The sequence below is a fragment of the Malus sylvestris genome, chromosome 5 (genome assembly GCF_916048215.2).
Source record: "Malus sylvestris chromosome 5, drMalSylv7.2, whole genome shotgun sequence".
NCBI classification, from domain to species: Eukaryota; Viridiplantae; Streptophyta; class Magnoliopsida; order Rosales; family Rosaceae; genus Malus; species Malus sylvestris.
Genome location: NC_062264.1, coordinates 43,025,344 through 43,051,239, shown reverse-complemented (window position 1 = coordinate 43,051,239; position 25,896 = coordinate 43,025,344). Strand labels below are relative to the sequence as shown.

Below are 25,896 nucleotides of genomic sequence, written 5' to 3'. Positions count from 1 at the left end.
TTTGAATCACGGTCTTTATTAATTATATATGACTCGTATATATAGTTACGGTATGGTGGCTGCTATCTTATCAAGTAGCACGTAGTATTCATGCATGATTCGTCTATATTATGCACGTAGAAATTGATTAGGACTTGTGAGGTTCATGGAAGGGGAAAAACTGCCTTTTAGTTTATATGTTTTACACATTTTTGTTGCTTAACATTATTCTGCCATTTAGAGCGAATGTCGTTGTACAAATAAAGAAGAGTATCATTAAATCGTAGTACTAAATAAATTAAAAAAAAACAGATTTATGCATAGATTTTTTTCTCTTCTATATTTTGTTTTTATTCCTAATATTAGAATTGAATTAGTCCGAGTATAAAGAGACAACAGCAATAAATAAGATTGTGCAGAAGGAAAAAATGAACGTCAGAAAATTATTTCCCAAACGCGGATTTATCCAGATACATTGTCTCTCTATGTGAGAGTGAGGAGAGGCGGGTGAGGTGTCATATTTGGACCAATCACATTGTCTCTTTCATTTGATGCGTATCACAGCCTTCTCTAGCTTTATATCTCGAAACATGATGATGACGATGAAGAAAATGATGGCGGCTCTTTGAGTTTGGCCACAGCCACAATTTTTTTTGTGGACCAAGAAATTGAGAAAACAACCTCTAAGTTTTATTTTATTTTCTTCTTAATTAAAGATGCTATCTTATTTGGACAACTAAATGAAAACTACAATTTATAAAAGATCAAAAAATATATTGTGAAACCAATTGTAAATGTGAGTGAGAGAGATGACGGTTGTTGTTGTCAGTTCTTGGCAGACACAATAATTGCTAACGCGAGTCTTATAGTAGAGGCACATATCAAAACAAAAATCTCACAATAACCTTACTACGTAATCCGGTAGTCTTAATGAGAAAAAATGAGTTAATGCAAGGTGTCAATATTCAAGATAATCATCAATGCGCACATAATGGTATAACCAGCCCATAACAGGTGCCTCATCAAAACTTCATTAGGTTAGCAAAAATCCAATAATAGTACCGGAGGTGGTGATCATGATGGTCATGTCAATGGTGGCAAAAAGACAGTTGGAGGAGATTATGGTACAATGATGATGAGTATGACAAGATGGTGGTAGAAGAAGTGATATGGTGGCGGCAATGGCGTCCGCAGTGGTGATGACGGTACCAACGACAATAACGATGTCGGTAATACAGGATGGCTTTAATTGACACAATATAAGCCTATAATGAGCACATCTAAATTTAAAAGTGAAGCAAAGTCCATCGAACTCATGCACAGTACACTTTCTTGTTTAATTTCCCAAGTGTTTCTTATTTCTTTTTAATTTCTTATCCTTCTTTTCAAATGGCAAAAAGAAATACTCTTTTTTGTGTATGGTTGGACTTAGGAAACAAGAAAGAAGCAACCACCTTATCTTCCACCGCCAACAAAAGAAAAAAAAAAAAAAAACACAATCCTAAAAGTTGACATAAAACTTAGATTTTATGTTTCCTAGAGAACAACCACCGGAATATATACTCAACCAAACCACTGCATAATGTACACCTCATAATCTAGGCCGCCAATAATATCCAAATAAAACCATCAAACAATATATTTTGGGGACCCCACCAAGTTTATCAAGCTTTATTGGTTGGATTTTCTTCGAAATCCTCTTAAAGTGGGACTCGAGCTCTCTGTTACCTCATACTTTAACGTTAATTTTCTTGTTAATATTACAAAATATTGTCCAAACAATATGAGGTGTTAGAAATTCCGTAGAGAATCCCACTTATTGAAAATCTCCTTAACATATAATATTATGAAAGATAAAGCATATCTTAAAGCGTATAAATTTTGAAGGTGAAACGCATTGTCTAATACGTGGCATCTTTTATTTGTTGACAAATTGCACTTACTTTATTTAATTGTCATCTCCAGCTATGGGCAGGCGAATTAAGCACGTTAATATGTCATTAATTTTTGTTTGATGACCGTGACACAAAGTGAAGTGATAGGGAAGGATTCCACCTATATTAAATATTATGAACATTTAAAGACATAGATCTACGAGATCATAATAAATAAAAAATTAATTCAAATAATTTAATCACCGAAGTATTTAATGTTACGTTTCACGAATTTTTTTTTTTATAGGAAGCAGTCAAATTGAAGCTAGGGCTATATGCATCTTTATCTTCAAGACAACATATTCCTAGTCTGATAGGTAGTGCTATATCTAGTGAAATATGAAACAGTACGTGCATATAAAACGGTCCATGTATTATTCAGTAACTTTGTTAAAAAGATATTTAAAAATTCAGTTATTTTTCATTTTTAAATATTTATTTATTTTTGTTTTTCAATAATATATATAATATATATATATATATATATAGAATATTTCAACTTATGTGCATTGTTGAATAATATGCCTAAATAACATGTATTAAAAGTGAAAAGTGTGTGCGTATATCATATGTTGGAATTTTGGAAAACTGTGCAACTTAACGAATTATTAAGATGAATACGAAAAATGAAAATATTTTTGAAAAATACACAACTATTTGTATAATAAGCAAACTTAATTACCGTGAGTGTTCTTTATATGTGTACATTTGACATAAATACTTCATCTTATGCCGATTTTTGGCCACTATGTTGGTGGCACGGGCATGTGTAATTTGGTAGCTAAATTACTCGTTTTGATACATCTGTTGTGCATGTGTGAATCTCTCAATATCACGTTGGCTTTGCGTTTTAAATTCATTGTGGTATTTATTGCAGTTGCGTTAAATAACCGCTTGTTTTTTTTCAAATTGTATTGCTTGAGCATTGTAATTACTTTTGAATCAATAACAGTATAACCACTAATTTTCTAATAATATACACATAAACTTGTCGCACATGCATAGTTAAAGCGAAGCTTAGAATAATCTGGTACGCACGTAACGGTGTCACAGTTCCGCTTATTATTGGTTTAAGTGGATGATGACATGCGGTGGTGGTGGCGGCTAGGGGAGGTTGGTTTTTGGTTTTGAGGGCAAAAGAGATGAATGTCACACAAAAAAGCAGACAAATAATTTAAGTGGAAAGGGGTTGTCAAGTGTGAAATGTGAGCGTGAAAGCAAGTAAATATAGTATGTGGGAGTCTTGACTAAATTGCTCCATGGATTTTTCAATGTGTTAATTATGTGCCCTTGGAGCCTAGCCTAGTTTGGACTTTGGACTTTCTAGTACCTTCCCCCCTTGATTTTCTTTGCTTGGTCAAATGCTAACCTCGTTCAAAACATGTTTAACAACAAAAATGTGTGAGGTAATGGTGGGATTAGTTATAATCAACGAGTTAATGACGAGTTAGCATTTTTTTTTTCACCCTCTGCAGTGACAGTGAGGGTGATGTTCCTTTCTCATTTGATTGTCGTTATATTGGTTTGAATTTTGAGATTCATATCTTAAACTAACTAAATCAAGGTAATCTAATGACAATCAATCAGGGCGAGCATCACCCCTCTTAAAAAAAGGATATGACAAAATTGGCAGACTCTACAGACTTAATTGGATTGAACTTTGGTATGGGAACCTATCAGGTGAGATTTTCAAATTCAGAGAAACCCTGCAATTAAAATTGGACAATCCTTAACCAAATCTTGTTTAATGAAATAAACAAGGGTTTCATAAAACGCGAATAAAAAATGATGGGGTGAGCAAAGTTGCAATCTTAACAAAATATTTATTATGTTAAAAACATGAGTGCAAAGACTTCATAAAAAATCTCGCTTTCAACGGAGTTATCTTTTAAACATTTCTCAAAAGTGGGATTGGGAAAGCAGGTAAAAAGTTGTGACCAGTATGTTGGTGCTGCCATTTACTCTAAAATAAATATCACAACACATAAAGACCATACATTGATTCCTCGAGAAAATAAGGTAGACCATTGACTTTTGACTCTTTCTTTAGTAGTGTGTGGTTGGCAAAGGGCAATAGTAAATTGGTAATTAACAACCATATGAAAATGTCACCCTAATTGATACTTATTTTTTAATCTTTATCTCTTCAAGGGAAAAAAGGAAGGGAAGGGTAGTAGAATAGTTATACAGAGGCGGTTTTGGGTGAAGAGATTTTTCAGTGTGACCGTCACACATGATGGTACATCATATGTCGTTATATAAATGATGAGATATATGTGTTAAAAAGTTAATAACTTAAAAAATAAAATTTTCCACTACTTACATAAAAACAAGTGGTGTACCACCCGTATTCCTGTCACAACTAAAAAATTTCTCTTTTGATGGAGCGAAAGATGCAATCCCACTGAACTTCAAATTTAAAATGGCTTCAAATAATCTTGCCATCTAAAATTTATATATAATAATGTTATACATTTAAAAAATTACGTCTATTACCATTAGCACTTTAAAATATTAGAATGCACAACGAAAAATTTAGGGGAAATTTGGAAAAATAACCAAATTTTAGATCTCATATAGAATTATAACCACTATTTTAATTTTATGATAATTATAACCAAAACTTGATGTAAAAGTATTAATATACCCTTAATACTAGGGTTTCTTATAACAACCACAACACAACCTTTAAACTACCTTAAAATGTTGAGGATTACTGCAGATTGAGGCCACTGAATTAACTTTCTCTTTAATTAGCAAGACAACCTATGAGAATGTTCTTCAGAATGTACTAATTCCATAGCTAATTATTATTTTTGTAATTAGATACTTCGATTTAGTGTTTCACTGACTAAATTGCATACATTCCAATATATTTTTCCAGTGGATGAAGAAAGAATACGAAATTGCATATGCAAAGTGAATAGTGAAAACAAAAAAGTGATGAAGATTAATTTCTCATTTTAGGATAGTTTAAAGGTTTGTTTTGGTTGTTGTGAGAAACCTTAATATTAAGGGTATATTAGTACTTTTACTTCAAGTTTTGGTTATAATTATCATAAAATTAATATGGTGGCTATAATTCTATATGGGGTCTAAAATTTGGTTATTTTTCCAAATTTCCCAAATTTTAGAGTGCCAATAGCAATATCGTAAAAAATTATTGTTTTTTCAAATTTATTATATAACAATGCTATATATATATATATATATATATATATATATATATATATATTCTTGTTTGGTTGTTTAAGATTGGATTAATTTTGATTATTTAGTGAAAGTTATGTCTGTAGCTCAATTTACTTATTATTTAATGTTTGTAAATTTACAATGTTGATTCATAAAGTTTGTTTTGATTTAATTATTGTTTTCTAACGTCCATACATTGTTTTTTTTTTTTTTTTGGCAATCTATTTTCAGACGGGGCCATTTTATAAATTTCGCACCCAGGGCTCCCGATATCTTAGAGACGGCTCTGAGTTGTAGCATCAAATATAAATTAGTCAGCAATATGTGAAAATTTCGTAATTATGTATTCACTCTTACACTCGAAATTCCGAATTCAATACTTATATTTTGTCATGTAAAAATGGAAACCTAGTAGAAAGGATGAGTAATCAACACTGGGTTTAGTACTTAGAAGTCCAGCCCAATTCAGTATACAAGCAACTCATTTTTCTCGGTCGACGCCGTAGGGAATACCCAAGGACAAAAAGGTAAAACAACAATGCATGAAAGCAGAGACGTCGACGCGTGGTGCGACGCGAAATGAAGAGGAAGAAGCCGCCAACCCCAGCCGCCTACAAAATATCTACGTTCCCACTTGCGTCTTTCCGGCGGAGTCCTCCCGATTCAAAAATCCAGGCCTCCTCCGCAAAACCCATCCAAGGCGGAGAGTCGCTTTCAGCAATCAATGCAAATATTCAAACTTTTTTGATTAATTAGTTGTTAATTTGTTTTAATTTTTTAATTAAATTAAACAAAGAAATCAACTTTGTCTGAGTCTCTTTCTCTCACATCGTTGAAACCTCAAAACCGGAGACTCCAATGGGTCGTCGCCTCAACCTATCAGAACCCTTCAACACTCCCCAAACCTCGATCCCTGTATCCACCCACTTATTCGCCGCCCGATTGGGTTTGCTCCCAAATCGATGGCTCTCAATGCGCCTCGCTCCGACCCCCAATCCGCCGCCCAGAAGGCCGTCGCGGTGATCGGGTCCGGGTACGATCTCTGCAACGACATCCGGCTCACCGCGTGCAAGCCCATACTCGTCGACCTTGACCCGACCCGGACCCGCGACCTCGTCGTCCCTGGCGGGCCCGTCGTGCGCGGCGTCTCCACCTCCATCAGGTGCGATAAAGGCGAACGCACCAGGTTGCGCTCCGACGTCGTTTCGTTTAATCAGGTACTGTTTTTTCCTTTCTTGGGAAAGGAAATTCGTCTGCTTTTCGTTTTTTTGGCGCGAAATGGTTTCTGGGTTTTGATTGTGGTTGGTGATGAAGAATTGGAGAAGATCGATTTTTTAAATTTTTATAGTAGCGACGGTAGAATTTCATTCAACACGAAACCAGAAGCAGAATAAGAGGTATGGGAGGCACAAAACGAGACAGCCAAAGGCTTTGTTTTCTGCTAACAATCTCTGCTTTGTTTGTATTCCCAGATGTCAGAGCAATGCAACAAGGAACTGTCTCTAACGGGCAAAATTCCGTCTGGTCTGTTTAATGCTATGTTTGGATTCACTGGCTGCTGGCAGAAGGATGCAGCTCCCGTAAAAGCTCTTGCTTGTGATGGTTGGTTGATAACTCTGTATAACATTGAGCTAGCGAGATCCCATGTAAAGCTATCCGAGCATGTGAGACAGGAAGTGCCTTCTACATGGGACCCTGCTGCCCTTGCTGCGTAAGATTTCATTTCTTTATCGGATAGCTCAATTCTCCAATACCTTTATTGATGGCTTCTGCTGAATTTTTGCGTGTTAATGCTCTTTCACATATTCTTCCATTGTTGAATGCACATAAAAGTTTTTGTTGAGTTAGGCACTTGAAACTATATACAAATTACGATAACATAGAGGTGTAAAAGCAGAATGTATATCGTTCCCCTTGCCGGACGGTTATTTATGTAGATTTTCCAGCTAAGGTTTGTACAACAGTTCTGTGCCACTGCGCTGATGTTTAAGAATTTGAATTCCAGGTTCATTGAAAAATACGGTACTCATATTGTTGTAGGGGTGAGGATGGGTGGAAAGGATGTAGTTCACATAAAGCAGTTGCAAAATTCAAATCTTCATCCCACAGAAGTGCAGGAATTGTTAAAGCAATTAGCTGACGAGAGGTTTTCTGAGGATGGAACTGGATCGGAGTCCAATGATTTATCAGGAAAAACGAAGGTAAGCAGAATTTTGAATTGTATAACCTTGCCTCTTTTTCTTAGAATCTTATGCGCTTCTGTTTTATCTTGATACGTAATTATGAAAGTGGAAGTTGTGGACATTGATGAAGTGACTTATTTTAATTTTAATGTTTATGTTCGTTGTTTCAGGATGACGATTCTATGCACTGGGATGTTCGTAGAATGTATGCACCCTCAATAAGGCGACCTATCATCACACAAAGGAATGATGTAAGCCCTTTGGTGTCCATTTTAACACTTGTTTCACAAATTCATTGAATGTGAAACAATCAACCTGCATTGGATGGATGAAGATATCTATATTTTTCAATTAATGCAGGGTACAGTTACTGTTTGTGTTCGAAGGGGAGGTGTTGATATTAGTCAAAGTCATAACAAGTGGCTTTCAACCGTATCAGAGTCACCTGATGTCGTATTGATGTCCTTCGTGCCCCTAACCTCTCTGTTGGGTGGCGTCCAAGGAATTGGATTTCTAAGTCATGCAGTGAATCTCTACCTTAGATGTACGTATCCCAGTAGCTAAATTATTTTCCCATAAAAAGTTTGAAAACACTCATGTTTCTATGGTAAACCTTGCAGACAAACCGCCAATAGAGGAACTCCATCAATTTTTGGAATTTCAGTTACCACGTCAATGGGCTCCAGTGTATGGCGATCTCCCTCTCGGTCTCAGGCACAGAAAACAAGTATCCCCATCACTTCAGTTCACCTTTATGGGCCCAAAGCTATATGTTAACACTATGAAGGTAAATATCTTGTGATGTAAAATATTGACAAAGTAGCTGCTGATAGCATGTTGGGAATTCCTTGTTCTTTGAAGACTTTCAATTTTATATGTTTTATCAAGCGATGAACTCTTTAAGAAATTCTTAAAACTGGAAAATTGTTGTGTCGATGAGTTGAAAGATGCACTATTCTTTACCTCGATTCGCAAAACATGAAATGAGTTGAAATGTGCTGGAAAATTGTTCACATTTTCATTGATCCTATTACTCATGCTATCGCCCTTGGATTGTGGTTTCTAATTTTACAATTTTCAGGTTGATACTGGAAATCGACCGGTGACAGGAATGCGTTTGTATCTTGAAGGTAAGAAAAGTGACCATCTGGCAATCCATCTCCAGCACCTTTCTACTCTTCCCAGTACTCTCCAACTCTCAGATGATCACAGTTATGATCCCATTGACGAGCCAGAGGAACGAGGCTACTTTGAACCTGTCAAGTGGAGCATATTTTCACATGTATGCACTGCCCCAGTACAGTACAATGGGGCCTGTATTGATGATTCGGCTTCAATTGTGACAAAGGCCTGGTTTGAAGCCAAGTCTGTCGGAATGAGGAAAGTTTTGTTCCTGAGGCTAGGATTTTCAACAGTGGCGTCTGCAAAACTCCGAAGGTCAGAGTGGGAAGGACCATCAAGCTCTTCTCGAAAATCAGGATTCATCTCGACCTTGATGAGCACAAGGTTCAGTACTGCATTGAATCCGCCTGTGACGCCCAAAAAAGTGGATTTGAATTCAGCAGTTTACCCCACAGGGCCACCTTTACCAAGCAAGGCACCGAAAATGGCGACGTTTGTAGATACCAATGAAATGTTAAGAGGTCCCGAGGACTCGCCAGGATATTGGGTGGTCACCGGCGCCAAGCTCTGTGTAGAGGGTGGGCGAATCTCAGTGAAAGTGAAGTATTCGTTATTGACAATAATGTCAGAGGATTCTATGATGTTGTAAGAAACCAAAAGAGGGAAGAAACACATACTTTTGTTGTAAATGTTATACCTTGTACATTGTCCATTCTTAAAATTGATTTGGAACTTCACTAGATTCAAAAAAAAAAATAGATTTGGAACTTGATTCCATATGGTTCAAATCCAAACTGATTTGCCAATGTGATTCTTTTGTGAGAATTAAACAACTATTTTTCCTCCATCATGGCTACCGTACGACAAAAATTTACCGACATCTGATTTGTGATACTGTCATAGTGACGCCACTGTTGAATGTTTTAGTTTTAAGGTTTTTAAGAATAAACTCCTTTTTTCAAATAAAAAATAATATCAATTAATTTATTAAAAATTACACTTTAATAGGCATACAAAATTGTAACATAATTCCACAAAAATCACCAATAATCCCCACAAGAGCATGAGCCATCTTTGAAATGATGGAATCTGTTGACGTCCCTCACAATAATCTCCCTCGAAACAATCTTACAGATGAACTTTAGTGCTGTATGGCAGTCCACACGTACTCTTAGATTCTTCTTCACCCTGATGGGAGCTCCCGGCCGAGTGGCAATCAACGCGAAAGCCACTGTAAGCTTCTCGCTGTGGTAGCGCAGAAGCTGCTGCTTTTCGCCTTGTTCCACGTCATGGAGGTCCATCTCCACCATTGGAACATAGCCGGCTTTGTACAGTAGGTTGAAAAGTTCATCGAGTTTCGCATAAACTTCATCGCTTCTTGAATGGCTTCTATCTCCTACTATAAATGTGTGTACCTGGTCTCTGACCTCAATCCAACTCATCCCAGGTTCCTTCTTTACCTGGCCATCTTTCATAAGTTTCCTCATTTTCGCCACATTACCCCACATGCCGGCTGATGTGCAAATGTTTGCAAGAAGTACGTGAGTACCAGATTTCTCGGGCTCAAGAACTAAGAGCATTTCAGCAGCGCACTGGCCAAGCTCAACATTTTTATGGATTCTCGCAGCACCAAGAAGTGCCCCCCAAACAGATGTGTTCGCTTGAAATGGCATTGTGTTGACAAGCTCCGTTGCCTCATTTATCTTCCCTGCTCTGCTAAGGAGATCAATCATGCAAGCATAATGCTCTTGCCTCGGCACAACTTCAAACAACTCTGTCATGGACTCGAAATACTTTTTGGCTTCCATTACCAAACCTGCGTGATTGCAGGCACAGAGGACACTTACTAAAGTAATGTGATTGGGGGAAACACCATTACTAAAGTAATGTGATTGGGGGAAACACCATCCTCGAGCATCTGAGTGAATAAGTTGAGGGCCTCTCTTCCATGCCCGTGTTGAGCGAGTCCTCCAATCATTGCAGACCATGAAACTATCCCTCTCTCAGGTACCTCAGTGAAAGTACGATCCTCATCTTCTATGCTTCCACATTTTGCATACATGTTAACAAGAGAGTTCCCCACAAAAGGATCGGACATGAATCCAAACTTGAGAATGTGAACGTGGATCTGTTTCCCTTGCTCTTATGCAGACAAATTTGCACAAGCATTCAGAAGAGAGCTGCATACAAATGAATCAGATTTGTTTTCCCTCTCCAGCATTTGCAAGTAGAGTTTTAGAGCTTCTTCTCCTTGTTCATATTGCGAATAGGCTGTGATCATCGATGTCAAAGCCACCACATCCTCAATTGGGCATTCTTTAAAAATTCTTGCCGCGTCTTCTACTCTGCCGCATTTTCCATATGTATCAAGAAGGCTATTTATAACATACATATCAGACTCAAAACCTGTTTTGATAGAAAGTGAATGAACTTGTTCACAAACATCAATGGCCTGCACGCTCGCCGTGGCTTTGAGGACTGTAGATAAGGTAGTCTGGTTAAATTCTCCTCCCTCCTTGTACATTTCAGAAAAGAGGGATACGGCTTCTATATCTTCCCCATTCTGCGAATGTCCCGAGATCACAGCATTCCATGCAATCATGTCCTTCTTCGGCACCATATCAAAAAGAACCCTTCATCATCTCACACTTGCAATACATATCTTCCGTATCCATCTTTATCAAGAAAGAGTGTAACTGCCTACCCAATTTCTTGGACCCCAGTCCAGCACAGGCTTTAAGTGCGCTCGACAATGTGAACATATTTGGACGGATTCCTGATCCTTTCATTTGCCTAAAAAATTTTAGAGCCCGATCATGGTACTCGTGAAGAACACAGCCAGCAATAACAGCATTCCAGGAAACAATATCAGGCTGTGCGATTTTCTCAAAAACTGTTGCTGCATCTTCAAGACTTTTGACTTATGCATATATGTCAACAAGCGCATTTGCTGAGAATGAGTCGGATTCGTACCATATACCCATGAATTTTCCTTCCGTGACTTCCATCCCCGAGCCCAGTGCATGCGTTTATTCTTCTAGATAGACTGTACTCGTTAGGTCTTACTCCACTTAGAATCATTTCCTGAAACAAATCCATTGATTCTCCATGAAAATCACTCCGCACATAACAAGAAAACAATGCACTCCACGAAACAACATTCCGTTCTGGAATGGCATCAAACAGCCTCCTAGAATCCCCAAACTCCCTGCATTTCGCATACATTACAACCAAAGTATTTGCAACAAACTCATCAAACTCAAACCCTGTAAACAGCGTGTTCGTCGCAGGAATCTCCTGGCGGACGAGCACACAGCTCCCCTGGGAGAATGGCGTCGGTTGAGGGTATCTGTCGTACTTCTGCTTTCTTCTCGGGCTCGCTCGGGCAAGCCTTTGTCGGGCAGATCTTGGTCGGGCAAGCCTTTGTCGGGCAGATCTTGGTCGGGCAAGCCTTTGTCGGGCAGATCTTGGTCGGGCAAGACACACTTCGGGCAAGGCTCGTCGGACAGTTCTGAAAGAGAAGGACAGAGTTAATTTGAAAAGGTGCATTTGTGGGGCCTTAGATGTAGGCCTTAAGGCTCACAATCAAGATTAACTTTGTCGTGCTCAGGCGTGCCACTGCCATCTTCAGTATGGCAGATGTTGAATGGGTGTTAAGCTTTGATTGAATATGTATACGCCCGAGAAACCAAGTTAGATATAACATGTGCCTTTGTGAGGCCTTAGGTATAGGCCTTGAGGCTTCCTGTCATACTAAACCAGCGCTTGGATGTATCATATTTGGTCTTTTATGGTTGCCAGAGTCTTATCACTATTATACTTTTGATTATCTGAATCCAAGAGGTAGGACGAACCCAAATGAGTGCCTTTGTAGGGCCTTAGGTATAGGCCTTGAGGCTTCCCATCAGAGTTAATCCTTATACTCGGACCAACTAGACCACAACATGAAATGAAGCTAAATAGATGCCTTCGTGGGGCCTTAGGTGTAGGCCTTGAGGCTTTCTATCAGAATTCACTCCCTGCTTAAGCCTTTTCTACGAATCAAGATATAATAGCAACAAAACGGAGAAATAGATTGATTACTTGCGCCCCAAGTAACTTCGGACTTCTCGTTTATCAAGGATTGTCGTGGATGGGTTGAGTCCACATAGAGTTCTTTTTTATGCCTTGAGGCCAAGGACTTTTAAACTGATCTTTAAATTACACGCCCGCCGGGCTTAAGACTTAGATCTGATTTGAACTCTGACACGATTCAGATCGGATCCAAGTGCTGAAGACTCATTTTCATTATGACTTTGCTAGAAATAACTTGTATATAACTGGGAATATATAACATGTTATTGTGCTTTTAAAAGAAAGAAAAGACAAAGACAGAGCAAAGATAGTCGGGTAAGTTTGAACCTTATCGGCCAAGGCTGAACTTCTTACAAAATCTATCTTTGTGGCTCTGTCAGAGGTCTGAAAGCTTTTAGAGGGGTTGACAGGGGAGAAGAGGATACAAAATGAATCGATACCACCATGAACAAGGTAGCAGAGCTATTACAGGGGTTTGGGAAGGTTTATCCCGAATGGGATGAATGCTTGTGCTGACTACAGCTTCGTTGAAGGCAAATCTGGCTTGAGTAGAGTTTTGGCTTTTGTTTGTTTGTTTGAGTGTCCTTAATTCTGTCTTCTCTTCCTCCTTTTATAGACGACTTCAGCTTGGGTTCCTGTAGCAATAGCGGTTGCCCGAATGCGGTTTGGTGATGACTCACTAGCTTTTTTACATGAATGCCACCAATAAAGTACTTTATTGGGCTGTGTAGTGACTGAATAACCTACCCCCTGTGGTCTTTGAGCAGGTAAGCAGGTGGCCTTTGTAACTTGTGCCCAGCCGAAAGCCTCTTTCCTGCCTCCTAAGTTTTCCTCTGGGCTTTGGGTTTGGGCCGACTTTCTCTCTGGCCCAAAGTTCAGATTTTATCCCAAACAGTGCCCCCTTCAATTGATGTTAAGGTTGGGATCCCAAGCGCCAACATTAATTGAATAACAGCATGCGTGCCCTTTGAGCTTCTTGCGACCTTTAAACTGCCTTTTGGTTCTCTATAAATTCTGGCTTTGGAAACCCTTTTCAAATCATCACCTCTTCTTCATTTTGGTCTTCACCCTTCATCCACCTTGAATCCTTCCGTCTCCTCACTGAGAAATGGGTTCCTCAGGTTTTGAGTGGAGTTTCCTGAAACTCCCCTTTCGTGAGAAAAAAGAAAGTTTTCACCTGATGATTGCTACCTTCAACACCTTTGGTCGATCACCCATCTACCTCCAACACCCTTGGTCAGGAGGTCTCCTCTTGATGACTGATCTTCCCACAACTTGTGGTGATAAGTCGGGCTTCATCATCATACATGGTGAAAATCTTGTGGGAGGGTCCTCTACCAAGCTCATGTTGGCCGCACAACCCGATCACCTGATTGGGTTCAACCAAGAAGATAGCGGGAAACCAGTTGAAGACACCAACACTTTCAGAGAGGATCAAATGTAATACATAAGATTTGGTATCTTGTAATCTCATCAATTTGTCGACATGAAATAAGTATTTTTATCTATTTATGCATCTCTGCCTTCTTTAAATGTTTGGATGAACAAAATACCGTATGTGAATTTCTAAGGTCCGTCCCAATCTGCTCCCTCTTCGATATAACAATCCCTAACATCCCATAATGTAGGACAATATTTCTTCAAGAATTTTGCATTAATAGGGTGTTTCTGCTCATTGCCTTCGAGGTCTGCTAGATAATATCCTCCTTTGTTCAAAACCCGACTAATAATAAAAGGACCTTCCCATGTCGGGCTCCATTTCCCGAAGCCACGCAGCTGAGCGCCTAGCGGGAAGACCGTTTTCCACGCTAAATCTCCTTCCTTGAAAGACTTTAACTTCGCCCTTTTGTTATAAGCTCGGGCAACAGCAATCTTTCCTTCTTGAATCTGGTTCAAGGCTTCAATTCGGGCTGCATCCAGATCTTCAATACCTTGACACATGGCTTCGATATATTCTGCACTATGCAACCCAAATTGGTTTTGAATTCTTACGGAACTGACGTTGATTTCCATAGGAAGCACTGCATCTTGCCCGAAAGTCAAGGCATAAGGAGTCGTGCCTGTCCCCGCTCTTTTAGAAGTCCGGTATGCCCACAACGTGTTCCCTAGCATCTCATGCCACCTTTCTGGACTATCAATCACCATCCTTTTAATAATGTTGACCAAGATCTTGTTGCTAGCCTCTGCTTGCCCATTTGACTGAGGGTAGTATGGACTGGATTGGATCATCTTTATTTTGTACTTGCTTGCAAACTCTTCAACCTCCTTTGAAATAAAAGATGGCCCACGATCCGTTACTATAGTTTCAGGCACCCCATACCTGTGCAGGATCTTGGTCTCAATAAAATTCTTGACCACGGCTGAAGTTATGGATTTTACTGCCGATGCTTCTACCCATTTAGTGAAGTAATCCGTTGCCACAATTATGAAAGTATGTCCCTTACTAGAGGCCGGATAAATCTGCCCGATGAAGTCCATTGCCCATCCTCGGAACGGCCAAGGCTTGACCACTGGATTGAGAGGTACTGATGGTACGTGCTGGAGAGGTCCATGTCTCTGACATTCTTCACATCCGCGGGCATATGACTTACAATCTTTTTCCATGTCGGGCCAGAAATAACCATACCTTCTGAGTAGCCATCTCATCTTTGTTCCCGCTTGATGTGCTCCACATATTCCCTCATGTACTTCGGCCATTACTCTCATGGATTCCTCTAGGCCTAAGCATTTTAATAGCAACCCATCTGGGGTCTTTCTCAACAGATTTTTTGTCCACAAGACATACTTGGTTGCTTGCTGCCTGTTCTTCTTACTTGTGGGTGAAGAAGGATCTTTCAGATACTGAGTAATAGGTGTCCTCCAATCTTCCACCTCGGTCTCTAGAACCATTACATCCAGACTGAACCTCCGATCTAAGATAGAGGGAAGGTTTCTTGTTTGGATCTCAACATCAACACCATACCTCATTTCTTGCGTTGGCACTCCTGAAGCTAGTTGCGCCATTTCATTGGCTGCCAAGTTAGATCCCCTAGGAATGTGATTGACTGATATCTCAGACTCCCACAAACTTAGCAGTTGTGTTGCTGCCATATAGTACCCTGCCATAGTGATATGTCTGCATTTGAACTCGCCATTTAGTTGATTTATCACTAACTCTGAATCACCAAAGATCTCTACTTCAGTTGCCCCCAAGTCCATCAGGATTTCCAGGCCGATAATCAATGCCTCATACTCCGCCCGATTATTGGTATTTTCTTGATAATCAAGTAGGAAGGAATAGTAATGATAAACCCCTTGAGGGTTTATAATCACAATTCCAGCTCCTGCTGCCTTCTGAGTGTAGGATCCATCGAAATATAGCTTCCAAGGTGTAATCCAAAGACCTGCTACTCTCCTTATCTCTTGCTGGATCCAATCTTCTTTGCCCGAAACATCACTTCTTGGTGGGATCCATACATTAGCAACTTCTAAACTTCCCGGGATATTGATTTCCTCGTTTTGAGACTCCTGATGTTCGGTCAGGAAGTCAGCAATTGCCTGGCCTTTGACTGCCCTCTGGGGTATGTACTGAAAACTGAATTCTGATAATGCTAGAATCCACTTCCCAATCCTCCCTGCTAGCATAGGTCTTGACAACATATACTTTATCACATCTGTTTTGGCGATAATGTGCACATGACAAGGTAGCATGTAATGCCTTAGCTTGCTGGCAGTAAAATATAGAGCCAAACACAGTTTTTCCACCGGAGAATATCTTGTTTCTACCTCGGTCAGAATTCTGCTGAGGTAATACACAGCCTGCTCTTTTCCTCCTTCATTATTCTGGGCTAGTAGACTCCCAATTGATCTTTCCGATGCAGAAATATATAGTTTCAATGGCTTTCCCCTTTGAGGTGGCACCAGCACTGGTGGGGTAAGCCTTGATGCTATCAAATGTCTGCTGGTGGGTTGGCCCCCACTCAAAATTCTCCCTATCCTTCAATCTTAGTAGCGGAGTTAGTGGCTGGATTTTGCCCGCCAAATTGGCAATGAATCTCCTTAAGAAGTTGATTTTACCTAGCAATCTTTGAAGCTGTACTTTGTTCGTAGGTGGAAGTGACTCTAATATTGCCCGAGACTTATTTTTGTCCACCTCCACACCTCTCTGATGCACCAAGAATCCCAAAAAATTGCCCGCTCTTACTCCAAAAGCGCATTTCTTTGGATTCATCTTTAACTTGTGGATCCGCATCCTCATCAATGCTTGCTTGAGGTCCACGAGATGCTGCTCTTCTGTCTTAGATTTCACCACAATGTCATCGATATACACCTCCATGCTTTGGCCAATTAAATCATGAAAAATGGCATTCATTGCCCTTTGATACGTGGCGCCTGCATTTTTTAGCCCGAATGGCATGACCAGATATTCATATGCCCCCACATGACCAGGACATCTAAAAGCTGTCTTATGAATATCCTCTGGCGCCATCTTTATTTGATTGTAACCGGCATTTCCATCCATAAACGATAAAACTTTATGCTTTGCTACAACATCTATGGATAAGTCAGCCATGGGCATGGGATATTCATCCTTTGGTGTGGCACTATTAATATTCCTATAATCAACACAACACCGTACTGCTTTTGTTATAGCTTTTAAAACGGGTACAATGTTGGCTAGCCACTCTACATATTTGGCTAGTCTAATAAAGCCAGCTTTCACCAGCCTTTCAATTTCTTCTTTGACTTTTTCTTCTATCTCCTTTGACATCCTTCGTGGTGCCTGCTTGACAGGTTTATATCCTTCCTTGATGGGCATTCTATGTTCCACCAAGGCTGGGTCTAATCCTGGCATCTCGGTGTAATGCCAAGCAAAACAATCTTTGAATTCTTGCAAAAGAGAGATAATCTTGGCCCGATCCTCAATCCTTAATAAACCACTGATTTGAATTGGTCTCGGATCCTCTTCTGTGCCTAGATCAATAACTTCCAATGGATCCTGGACTTCTGGAGGTGGCTTATCAGGTTCTGCACACAAAAATTCAACTAACTCCGGGTTCTCGGGCAGACCGTCTGGCTCGTCTATATCGTAGACGCATTCGGCCATTTGAATGGCCTTATCTAACTCCTCTGTGCAAGATTCTTCCTCATTTTCAGGCTGGCTGGTAGAAACTTTCCCCTGCCACTCCTGCTCTTCTTTATCCAAGAGCTTTTCTTCCTGTCTTCTTCCCTTTCCATACACCAACAGTCTTTTAATCAGGGATCTGACTGCCATGACCTGATCTTTCTTCTTTTGTTCGATCATTGATGGTATAGAGAGTTTGGTATAAGACAGGGTCTCTCCCACTCCTCCTTGGTAAAGAGCATCCCTTGTTCTAGAAGCTTTCGGGCCGTCACCTTGGTAGGGCGGCCGTTCTCATCAGCTCCTAAACATTTCAAAATTCCCACGTTGGGATTGTAGAAATTTGCTTCTGCAACATTAGCTGAGGGGAGGAACGGCCGTGATTCGGCCTCTACCAATTCCCAAAAGCTTGATCCTTCAGTACTTGCCTCGTGGTATACAGCCACTTGTTGATGAAGAGTAGAAGGTATGGCTAAACTTTGATGAATCCAATCTCTTCCAAGTAGGGCCCCGTAAGTGGAAGTGCAGTCTACTACAAAGAACGCCAACATTATTTTCTTGGACCCCAGATCTACCTCCAAAGGTAATATCCCATGAGTCATGGTGATGGCACCTGAAAAGCTCGAGACTGTAAGGTTTGTGGGAATAAGATCTTCAGTGCTTCTCCCCATCCTCTTCATCTGCTTGGCTGGCAGTATGTTAACAGCCGCTCCTCCATCAATCAAAATTCTTTTGAAAGGTACACCTTCCAGATGAGCTGAAACGTATATAGGCTTCAGGTGGTTGGCCAATGAAATACTTGGGCGGCTGAACACCATTTTATCTGTGTAAATCCGTAGGGGACCACCTTTAGGTACTTTTGAGGATTCAACCTTGCCTGAGTCTTCCTCTGTAACTACCTCCACATTGACGTGAGCCATCATCGGCTCAGTTGTTAAATAATCACCTTCCATGGTAGCGGGCTGGTCAGGCCTGGCGCCAAACATGGCGGATAATACATACGTCATGTTGATGTGGAAGTTGCTAGGTTCGAGCAAGTCCTCCTTCTTGCTCCCAATGTGATCCATGAACTTGTCTAACCAGGCCATTGCATCGGCTGGTAGTAAGGGCTATGGTATCCCTTCCTGTTGTGGTTGATTCACGTCTTCGTACAGCGCTTGCTTTGGAACTTCACCAAACGGATCTAAAGGCAGAAAGGTTGGTCTCCTCTCAGATGCAACAGTTTCCTCATGGGTGGGCCCTGGCCTCCAACCAGGTGTTGGCATCATAGTCAGATCTTCCTGAGCCCTTCTTAAGATCCTATACTTGCCAGAATGTTGGCTTTGTGGCACATGATTCCCCATACCCTCCGTCTTGCCATTGGCCCTTTCTACTTCCTTCTTACTTCGCCAACGAAGCTGACTACTACTTCCAGATGTTGCCCTTTCTGGCTTTTGATTTTTTGAGGCTTCAGAGGTGATGGGGGTCATCAGGGAATTCATGTAGGCTTTGTGCTGCCTTTGAACCCTTCTGACCATGGATACTCCCATTGGTCTGGTGGGCTGCCCATCTTTTCCAACTACATACCATTTCCGCCCACGATATGCAGGAGTTGCTTTCTTAACAGGATTAGCTATCCCATCAGTTCTTCTGACTTCCTTCCCCTTTTGGCCATTTTGAAGCTGCTCTGTACTTCTTTGGAGTTTGGCTTCCATGTCCTCTGCCTTGTCAGAAACTTCATAGTTTCGAAACTCGTCAGAAACTTCATAGTTTCGAAATACTTCTGACAACGCCTTGGGTTGGGAATCACCTCCTAAACGTTGAAAAACGCTTCGGGAGGTATTTTTTCTTGTTGCCTGCTTAAGCCTTTCGCGGGCTTCTCTTTTAATTAACTCGTGATCAATAAGGACTCCAGCTGGGGGAATCTCGAGTTCACATTCACACTGGCATTTACTGCACATAACCAGCCCTTTGATTATGGCAGCCTTTGGGTACTCGGATGGTTTGCCTATCCCTTCCGTAGGTCGTTTGGCTAGTTTCCCTTCTTCTTCTTCCCTTATAATTTTCCCTTTTCCTTTCTCTGCCCAGGTCATGTTGAGCATGTTTACCGGGGCTTCAGAAAAGGGCAACACAGGGTTGACTATGACTACCTCATCTGGTTGGGTAGTCCTGTGTCTTTCTCCTTTGGGAGGAGCCAAACCTGTCTCATTTCTAGAGCCTAGGGAGGCTTCATTCAGTCTCTGTAGCATTTGAAACAATGTATTCTGTAAATCTTCTGGCATGTTTATCTTTATCTTCAGATCAGTGGATCCCACCGGGCGTGCCAAAACTATGTTCGTCGCAGGAATCTCCTGGCGGACGAGCACACAGCTCCCCTGGGAGAATGGCGTCGGTTGAGGGTATCTGTCGTACTTCTGCTTTCTTCTCGGGCTCGCTCGGGCAAGCCTTTGTCGGGCAGATCTTGGTCGGGCAAGACACACTTCGGGCAAGGCTCGTCGGACAGTTCTGAAAGAGAAGGACAGAGTTAATTTGAAAGGGTGCCTTTGTGGGGCCTTAGATGTAGGCCTTAAGGCTCACAATCAAGATTAACTTTGTCGTGCTCAGGCGTGCCACTGCCATCTTCAGTATGGCAGATGTTGAATGGGTGTTAAGCTTTGATTGAATATGTATACGCCCGAGAAACCAAGTTAGATATAACAGGTGCCTTTGTGAGGCCTTAGGTATAGGCCTTGAGGCTTCCTGTCAAACTAAACCAGCGCTTGGATGTATCATATTTGGTCTTTTATGGTTGCCAGAGTCTTATCACTATTATACTTTTGATTATCTGAATCCAAGAGGTAGGACGAACCCAAATGAGTGCCTTTGTAGGGCCTTAGGTATAGGCCTTGAGGCTTCCCATCAGAGTTAATCCTTATACTCGGACCAACTAGACCACAACATGAAATGAAGCTAAATAGATGCCTTCGTGGGGCCTTAGGTGTAGGCCTTGAGGCTTTCTATCAGAATTCACTCCCTGCTTAAGCCTTTTCTACGAATCAAGATATAATAGCAACAAAACGGAGAAATAGATTGATTACTTGCGCCCCAAGTAACTTCGGACTTCTCGCTTATCAAGGATTGTCGTGGATGGGTTGAGTCCACATAGAGTTCTTTTTTATGCCTTGAGGCCAAGGACTTTTAAACTGATCTTTAAATTACACACCCGCCGGGCTTAAGACTTAGATCTGATTTGAACTCTGACACGATTCAGATCGGATCCAAGTGCTGAAGACTCATTTTCATTATGACTTTGCTAGAAATAACTTGTATATAACTGGGAATATATAACATGTTATTGTGCTTTTAAAAGAAAGAAAAGACAAAGACAGAGCAAAGATAGTCGGGTAAGTTTGAACCTTATCGACCAAGGCTGAACTTCTTACAAAATCTATCTTTGTGGCTCTGTCAGAGGTCTGAAAGCTTTTAGAGGGGTTGACGGGGGAGAAGAGGATACAAAATGAATCGATACCACCATGAACAAGGTAGCAGAGCTATTACAGGGGTTTGGGAAGGTTTATCCCGAATGGGATGAAGGCTTGTGCTGACTACAGCTTCGTTGAAGGCAAATCTGGCTTGAGCAGAGTTTTGGCTTTTGTTTGTTTGTTTGAGTGTCCTTAATTCTGTCTTCTCTTCCTCATTTTATAGACGACTTCAGCTTGGGTTCCTGTAGCAATAGCGGTTGCCCGAATGCGGTTTGGTGATGACTCACTAGCTTTTTTACATGAATGCCACCAATAAAGTACTTTATTGGGCTGTGTAGTGACTGAATAACCTACCCCCTGTGGTCTTTGAGCAGGTAAGCAGGTGGCCTTTGTAACTTGTGCCCAGCCGAAAGCCTCTTTCCTGCCTCCTAAGTTTTCCTCTGGGCTTTGGGTTTGGGCCGACTTTCTCTCTGGCCCAAAGTTCAGATTTTATCCCAAACACAGCGCAACCGCGTGAACCTGCTTTCCGAGTCCCAAATCTCTAGTAATAGAGCACGCTTTAAGAACACTCGGAAATGTAAACTCATTGCACTTAACTCACAACGAGTGCATCTCACGACACGCCGAAAGGGACTCTTTTCCAAGTGTTTGAATGGCAGGTAAAGTAGTTGGGGAAGAGGGTTTTGGAGGGAGTGGAGGAAGAAGCAAAGCTTCTTATATGTGGTCTCACGTAAAACGTGTGGAAGAGGCTAGTTATATTAAAAAGTTTGAAAGATGCTTCAATATACGTGGTCTCACGTAATTTGATATAATTTTAACAAAAAGAGCTAAACACTCCAAAAAAGTGTGTAACGTGAGATCGCATATGATCTGTTTAGATTGACAAAACTTTGTTGTTATGATTACAATCTGGATTTCAAAAACTCAATAGAAAATATTTATGTGACTTAATAAATGGTAAGGCTGTTCCCAAATGATTTATAACATTTTCCTAAATGTCAGCAGAAAAATCTTGAGAATTCTAAATACTTTCTCATAAAGAATTATGTGATATAACTCATGATTTTGAATCGGATTTTGCATGCCAAAGTCATCATCCTTTCGTGTTATCCATTTCTCTATCCCAACCAATAATCTGATCGATCACGTCACCTATCTGACCAATAAAAACTAGCCGGTTAATAATCCACATCTAACGTTGTTTCATCCCTTATGTAGCTTTGTTCACAAATTTTCCGGCCAAAAGAACATATCGGGAACAACAGAATGAATTGAAAAGCTTCATTGTTCATCAGAGGATTGAATTGATCTGCTGAAAACTTCACATTCACCCGTTTATATGTACAAAAGCCGAAAACTATCATAAATTAATCTTCTCCATTGACTAAAACAACGAACGTTACTTCAGAACGCATTACATTCTCGAAGATAAGGTGCTAAAGATAAAGATAGGTTATTCTGATCAAGAACTCATAGCTAATCTCATTCGAGGCACGTATTCGGTTGTTTAAGAAGGTAAAACCATTAGAAACCCGCCCGATAAGTGCCCCCTAACAAGATTTTGAATAACTGATCATTTTTATTATCGTAGGTACAACTTACTGTCTCCAATCAGTCACCTAACAGTGTTGAGAGGAACAGATCTTGCACGAAACCAGCTCTTCCAGTAGCTTGTCGAATCCTTTTCTCCCGCTCTTCATAACTCAAGGAAGGATCAAAACTGCAAAAGAGAGAGACGGAGAGAGACGGAGAAAGAGAGAAGAGAGAGACATATTTCAGATTCAAAGAACAGCATTGTAGGCTCTTACACAAGCAATAATCCGGAAAGATGGGCATCATCGGATAATCCTCTTCACCATCAACAGTTCTGATTACATTAGCCCCTGATTCATTATCATTGTTTACACCTTTAGGTGAACTAAGAAATGCTATAAATTGAGTGATTTGGTTACACTGATCATGAACCCCAGCATACGTGGCGTAGTCGCATTGTCTAGAGCAAATGTGCTACCCCATATGCACCCAAGTTCAATCCCCCTCCCCACAGTTTAGATTCTTTTAAAGTAGAATATTTGCTTGCATCAGAAAGAGAATCCCTGTATTAACACAAAACTCAAACCAAGGCGTCGACTTGGCACCACCTTTGTCACTAATATTTACACCTTGGAGAGGCTTGAACACCACACCCACCCAAACAAAAGTTGGCAATACTGTACAACCAAGGTTGGTGATTTTATCTACCAATAATGTTGGTGCACTCATAACATGCAGAACGAGTTTTAGGAAGAAAGAAATAACCATGTACGTGAAATAATAAACTTACGCTATACATTGGAAGATAGCAACTAGGTGATAATCAGCATTCAAACGGTAGTGTGACAATGAGAACCATGTCATGCATCATATTCAAACAATTAAATGGCTATCGAAAGATGATGTCAATTAAAACCAGTTTGTGATAAACATGAAACAGTACCTTGATTTCCAAATATGTGATGGCACCGCATTCTTTGCGGAAGTGTCCTCAGTAGTGGTTACCACAGATTTTGAAATTTCATCTGCTCCGGAAGCAGGGAAATTCAAAATAAGTGATGACAAGAATGGATCGGTTGCCGCTGCATTAGACACATTAGCATTTTCTGATCGATATCCACCGCTCCCTAGAAGCACCTGGAGATGAGCCTCACGAAGATCCCGGCCAAGGAGAGACAGTGCCTGACTGTTAGGAATAGCAACTCTACGCAATCTGCGACGTCTCTGCAAGTGGTATTCAGTCAAGGAAACTAAAAGGGCGATCAAGCTTTTGTACATAGATATGTTATCAAGCAGTCCAATTTACTAAATTTTCCAGTTTAAAGGATATCTTGAACAAGTGTCCATGCTGCAGTGTGATATGACTTAACATATCCCGTGAAACTTTAACGGAGCAAATGGGACAAATCTGCAAAAGGAGAAAGTAAAAACACAGTCTTTCTTGCATGAAATATCGACTGAAGTAAAAAATAAAATATAGATGAAAACCACAAAACCAGTTAGTCTCATCTGCCATCAATTTCAGGGATAAAGTTACAAGTATGCAACACAGTCCGGTTGATAAATTTTGTAACTTATAATACAAAGACAATCCATGCTTTACTTGCTGCAAAATATTTGAAATTGCTCGAGCATCAACAATAGTTAGAATGAATTTCCTATTTCCCTACGCGTTTTACAAACCCGAAAATGCATTTGTTTCAGTCGTATGAAGAAAAGCAAGCAACAATCAACTACTTTAGCCCTCTTATACAAAACACGTCACACAAATTTCAGTCTATGGAAGGGTCGTACCCAATGCACAAGGCTCCCGCTTTAAGCAGGGTCTAGGAGAGGTGAATGTCGGCTAGCCTTACCCCCATTTATGGAGAGGCTGCTCCCAAGTCTCGAACCCGAGACCTAACGCTCATGGGCGAAGGCACTTGCTATCGCACCAAGTGCGATTTCCATAAATGGGATTTCCACCACCGCTGTTTTCTCATTTGGCACTCCTCCCTTTATTTATATCCCACGATTCTCCTTCGATTTATCAATGCAAAGCGAAGGAAAAAAAGGATAGCGGTGCAGAGTGACAAAAAGAGAGTGCGAAAATCATTTTTGTCACACGTTCCTCAGCTAAAACATGAATCATATGATTGCATTAGCTGATTTTGGAAATTTTCGGTTGTATTTACTCCTCGTGCAATTAACCGAAAACAAAAACAAAATTCAATTCATTTCACCATGGTATGAATCCTTTCAAACATTTCAGGTAACAAAGAACGATAATTCGGTGCATTCATAGCCCTCTCTTTCTTCTTTATTTCCCTAAGTGGAAAACGCTACGATATTTTAGCAGTTATGTAGTTACATGCCACCTTTGATGAATCGAAAAGTCAATCGCAGAATTCCAAATTGGGTAATAACATTTGGCCGACACAAAAGACAAAGATCATAGCTTTGTCCTCCGGAGGAACCAAATCATAAAACTTTATGCGACAAAAACTAAATCGAACAAAAAAAAGACAATAAGCAAGAACGTACGGTGACTTTAGATTCGCAGGAGTGCTCGTCTTCGAGGTGGGAACACAAGGACGCGATGTCGAAGTCCTCGTAGCAATACGGGCACGGGAAGTCGGGTCGGACCTCGTCTTCTACCTCGAAATCATCGATGCTTAACCGATCTGTAATTTTTAAAATTTTCCACAGAATTAACAAAAAAAGGAAAAAAAAAAAGTAAATAGAGATCAGAAATGAAAAACAAGAACAGAGGAGGAAGAGGGGCGTACGGACCGAAGTGGGAGCTCTGGTGGTGGTGCTGCGTCGTGTACTGGCGTTTGGCGGCGGCGAGGCGGGAGGTCCAGAACTCGGAGTCCATTGAAGACGGATTCGACTCGACTCAAATCGGTTCGATTCGATTCGATCAGGTGCTAAAGCTAAAGCTCTTTGATTAATTTTAAATTTCAAATTTCTGATAGAAAAAGTACAAATTTTTAGAAAATGTTGAATTTGTGAATTATTTGAGTTGGTTTCTCTTTCTGTGAGATATTATTGAAGTTTGATCTCTGCACCAAAATACCAAGAGAGAAGGAGAGACGGAGAGAGATTTGAGGAGGAAGGAAGCTGGAAGCATATATAAATAGAATTATATATATGTATGTATTTATATAAAAGCTAAAATATTTAGATATATTGAGATTCTGGAAGCAGATAAATAAATAAATAAATAAATAAATAATATAAGTTGTGGATAATTTGACTTTTTCGTAAGAATGACTCCATGAGGAAGCATCAGACATTGGACGGAGGCTGCTGAGTGCTGATTAATTATGGGTTATATCTTTAATCATTTTCTTCAG

The 25,896-nt window shown here is 40.4% G+C and overlaps 2 protein-coding genes and 1 pseudogene across 2 annotated transcripts; 1 reads left to right on the top strand and 2 right to left on the bottom strand.

Moving 5' to 3' along the window:
• The first annotated feature begins 5,760 nt into the window (after positions 1 to 5,760).
• LOC126622297 (MACPF domain-containing protein NSL1-like) lies at positions 5,761 to 9,257 on the top strand. The gene is made up of 7 exons (XM_050290987.1): positions 5,761 to 6,322; positions 6,578 to 6,816; positions 7,111 to 7,306; positions 7,459 to 7,539; positions 7,649 to 7,832; positions 7,909 to 8,075; positions 8,370 to 9,257. The coding sequence occupies exons 1-7, from the start codon at positions 6,068 to 6,070 to the stop codon at positions 9,057 to 9,059; spliced, it is 1,812 nt and encodes a 603-aa protein (XP_050146944.1). The 5' UTR covers positions 5,761 to 6,067; the 3' UTR covers positions 9,060 to 9,257.
• A 106-nt stretch (positions 9,258 to 9,363) lies between these two features.
• Positions 9,364 to 11,682, bottom strand: LOC126622304 (pentatricopeptide repeat-containing protein At3g57430, chloroplastic-like; annotated as a pseudogene).
• Positions 11,683 to 22,292: 10,610 nt separating this feature from the next.
• Positions 22,293 to 25,679, bottom strand: LOC126622299 (protein DEHYDRATION-INDUCED 19-like). The gene is made up of 5 exons (XM_050290990.1): positions 25,331 to 25,679; positions 25,082 to 25,221; positions 23,889 to 23,966; positions 23,502 to 23,788; positions 22,293 to 22,745 (listed from the first exon to the last, which is right to left on the bottom strand). Exons 1-5 carry the CDS (start codon positions 25,413 to 25,415, stop codon positions 22,637 to 22,639), a joined length of 699 nt encoding a protein of 232 aa, XP_050146947.1. The 5' UTR covers positions 25,416 to 25,679; the 3' UTR covers positions 22,293 to 22,636.
• Positions 25,680 to 25,896: the final 217 nt, after the last annotated feature.

Coding starts and splice junctions, on each gene's coding strand:
- LOC126622297 (XM_050290987.1), top strand. CDS start 6,068: ATGGCTCTCAATGCGCCTCGCTCCGACCCCCAATCCGCCGCCCAGAAG. Junction 7,307..7,458: donor ATTTATCAGGAAAAACGAAG/GTAAGCAGAATT, acceptor TCGTTGTTTCAG/GATGACGATTCTATGCACTG. Junction 7,833..7,908: donor AGTGAATCTCTACCTTAGAT/GTACGTATCCCA, acceptor TAAACCTTGCAG/ACAAACCGCCAATAGAGGAA.
- LOC126622299 (XM_050290990.1), bottom strand. CDS start 25,415: ATGGACTCCGAGTTCTGGACCTCCCGCCTCGCCGCCGCCAAACGCCAG. Junction 25,222..25,330: donor CCACCAGAGCTCCCACTTCG/GTCCGTACGCCC, acceptor TAAAAATTACAG/ATCGGTTAAGCATCGATGAT. Junction 23,967..25,081: donor CCTGCGAATCTAAAGTCACC/GTACGTTCTTGC, acceptor CTCCTTTTGCAG/ATTTGTCCCATTTGCTCCGT.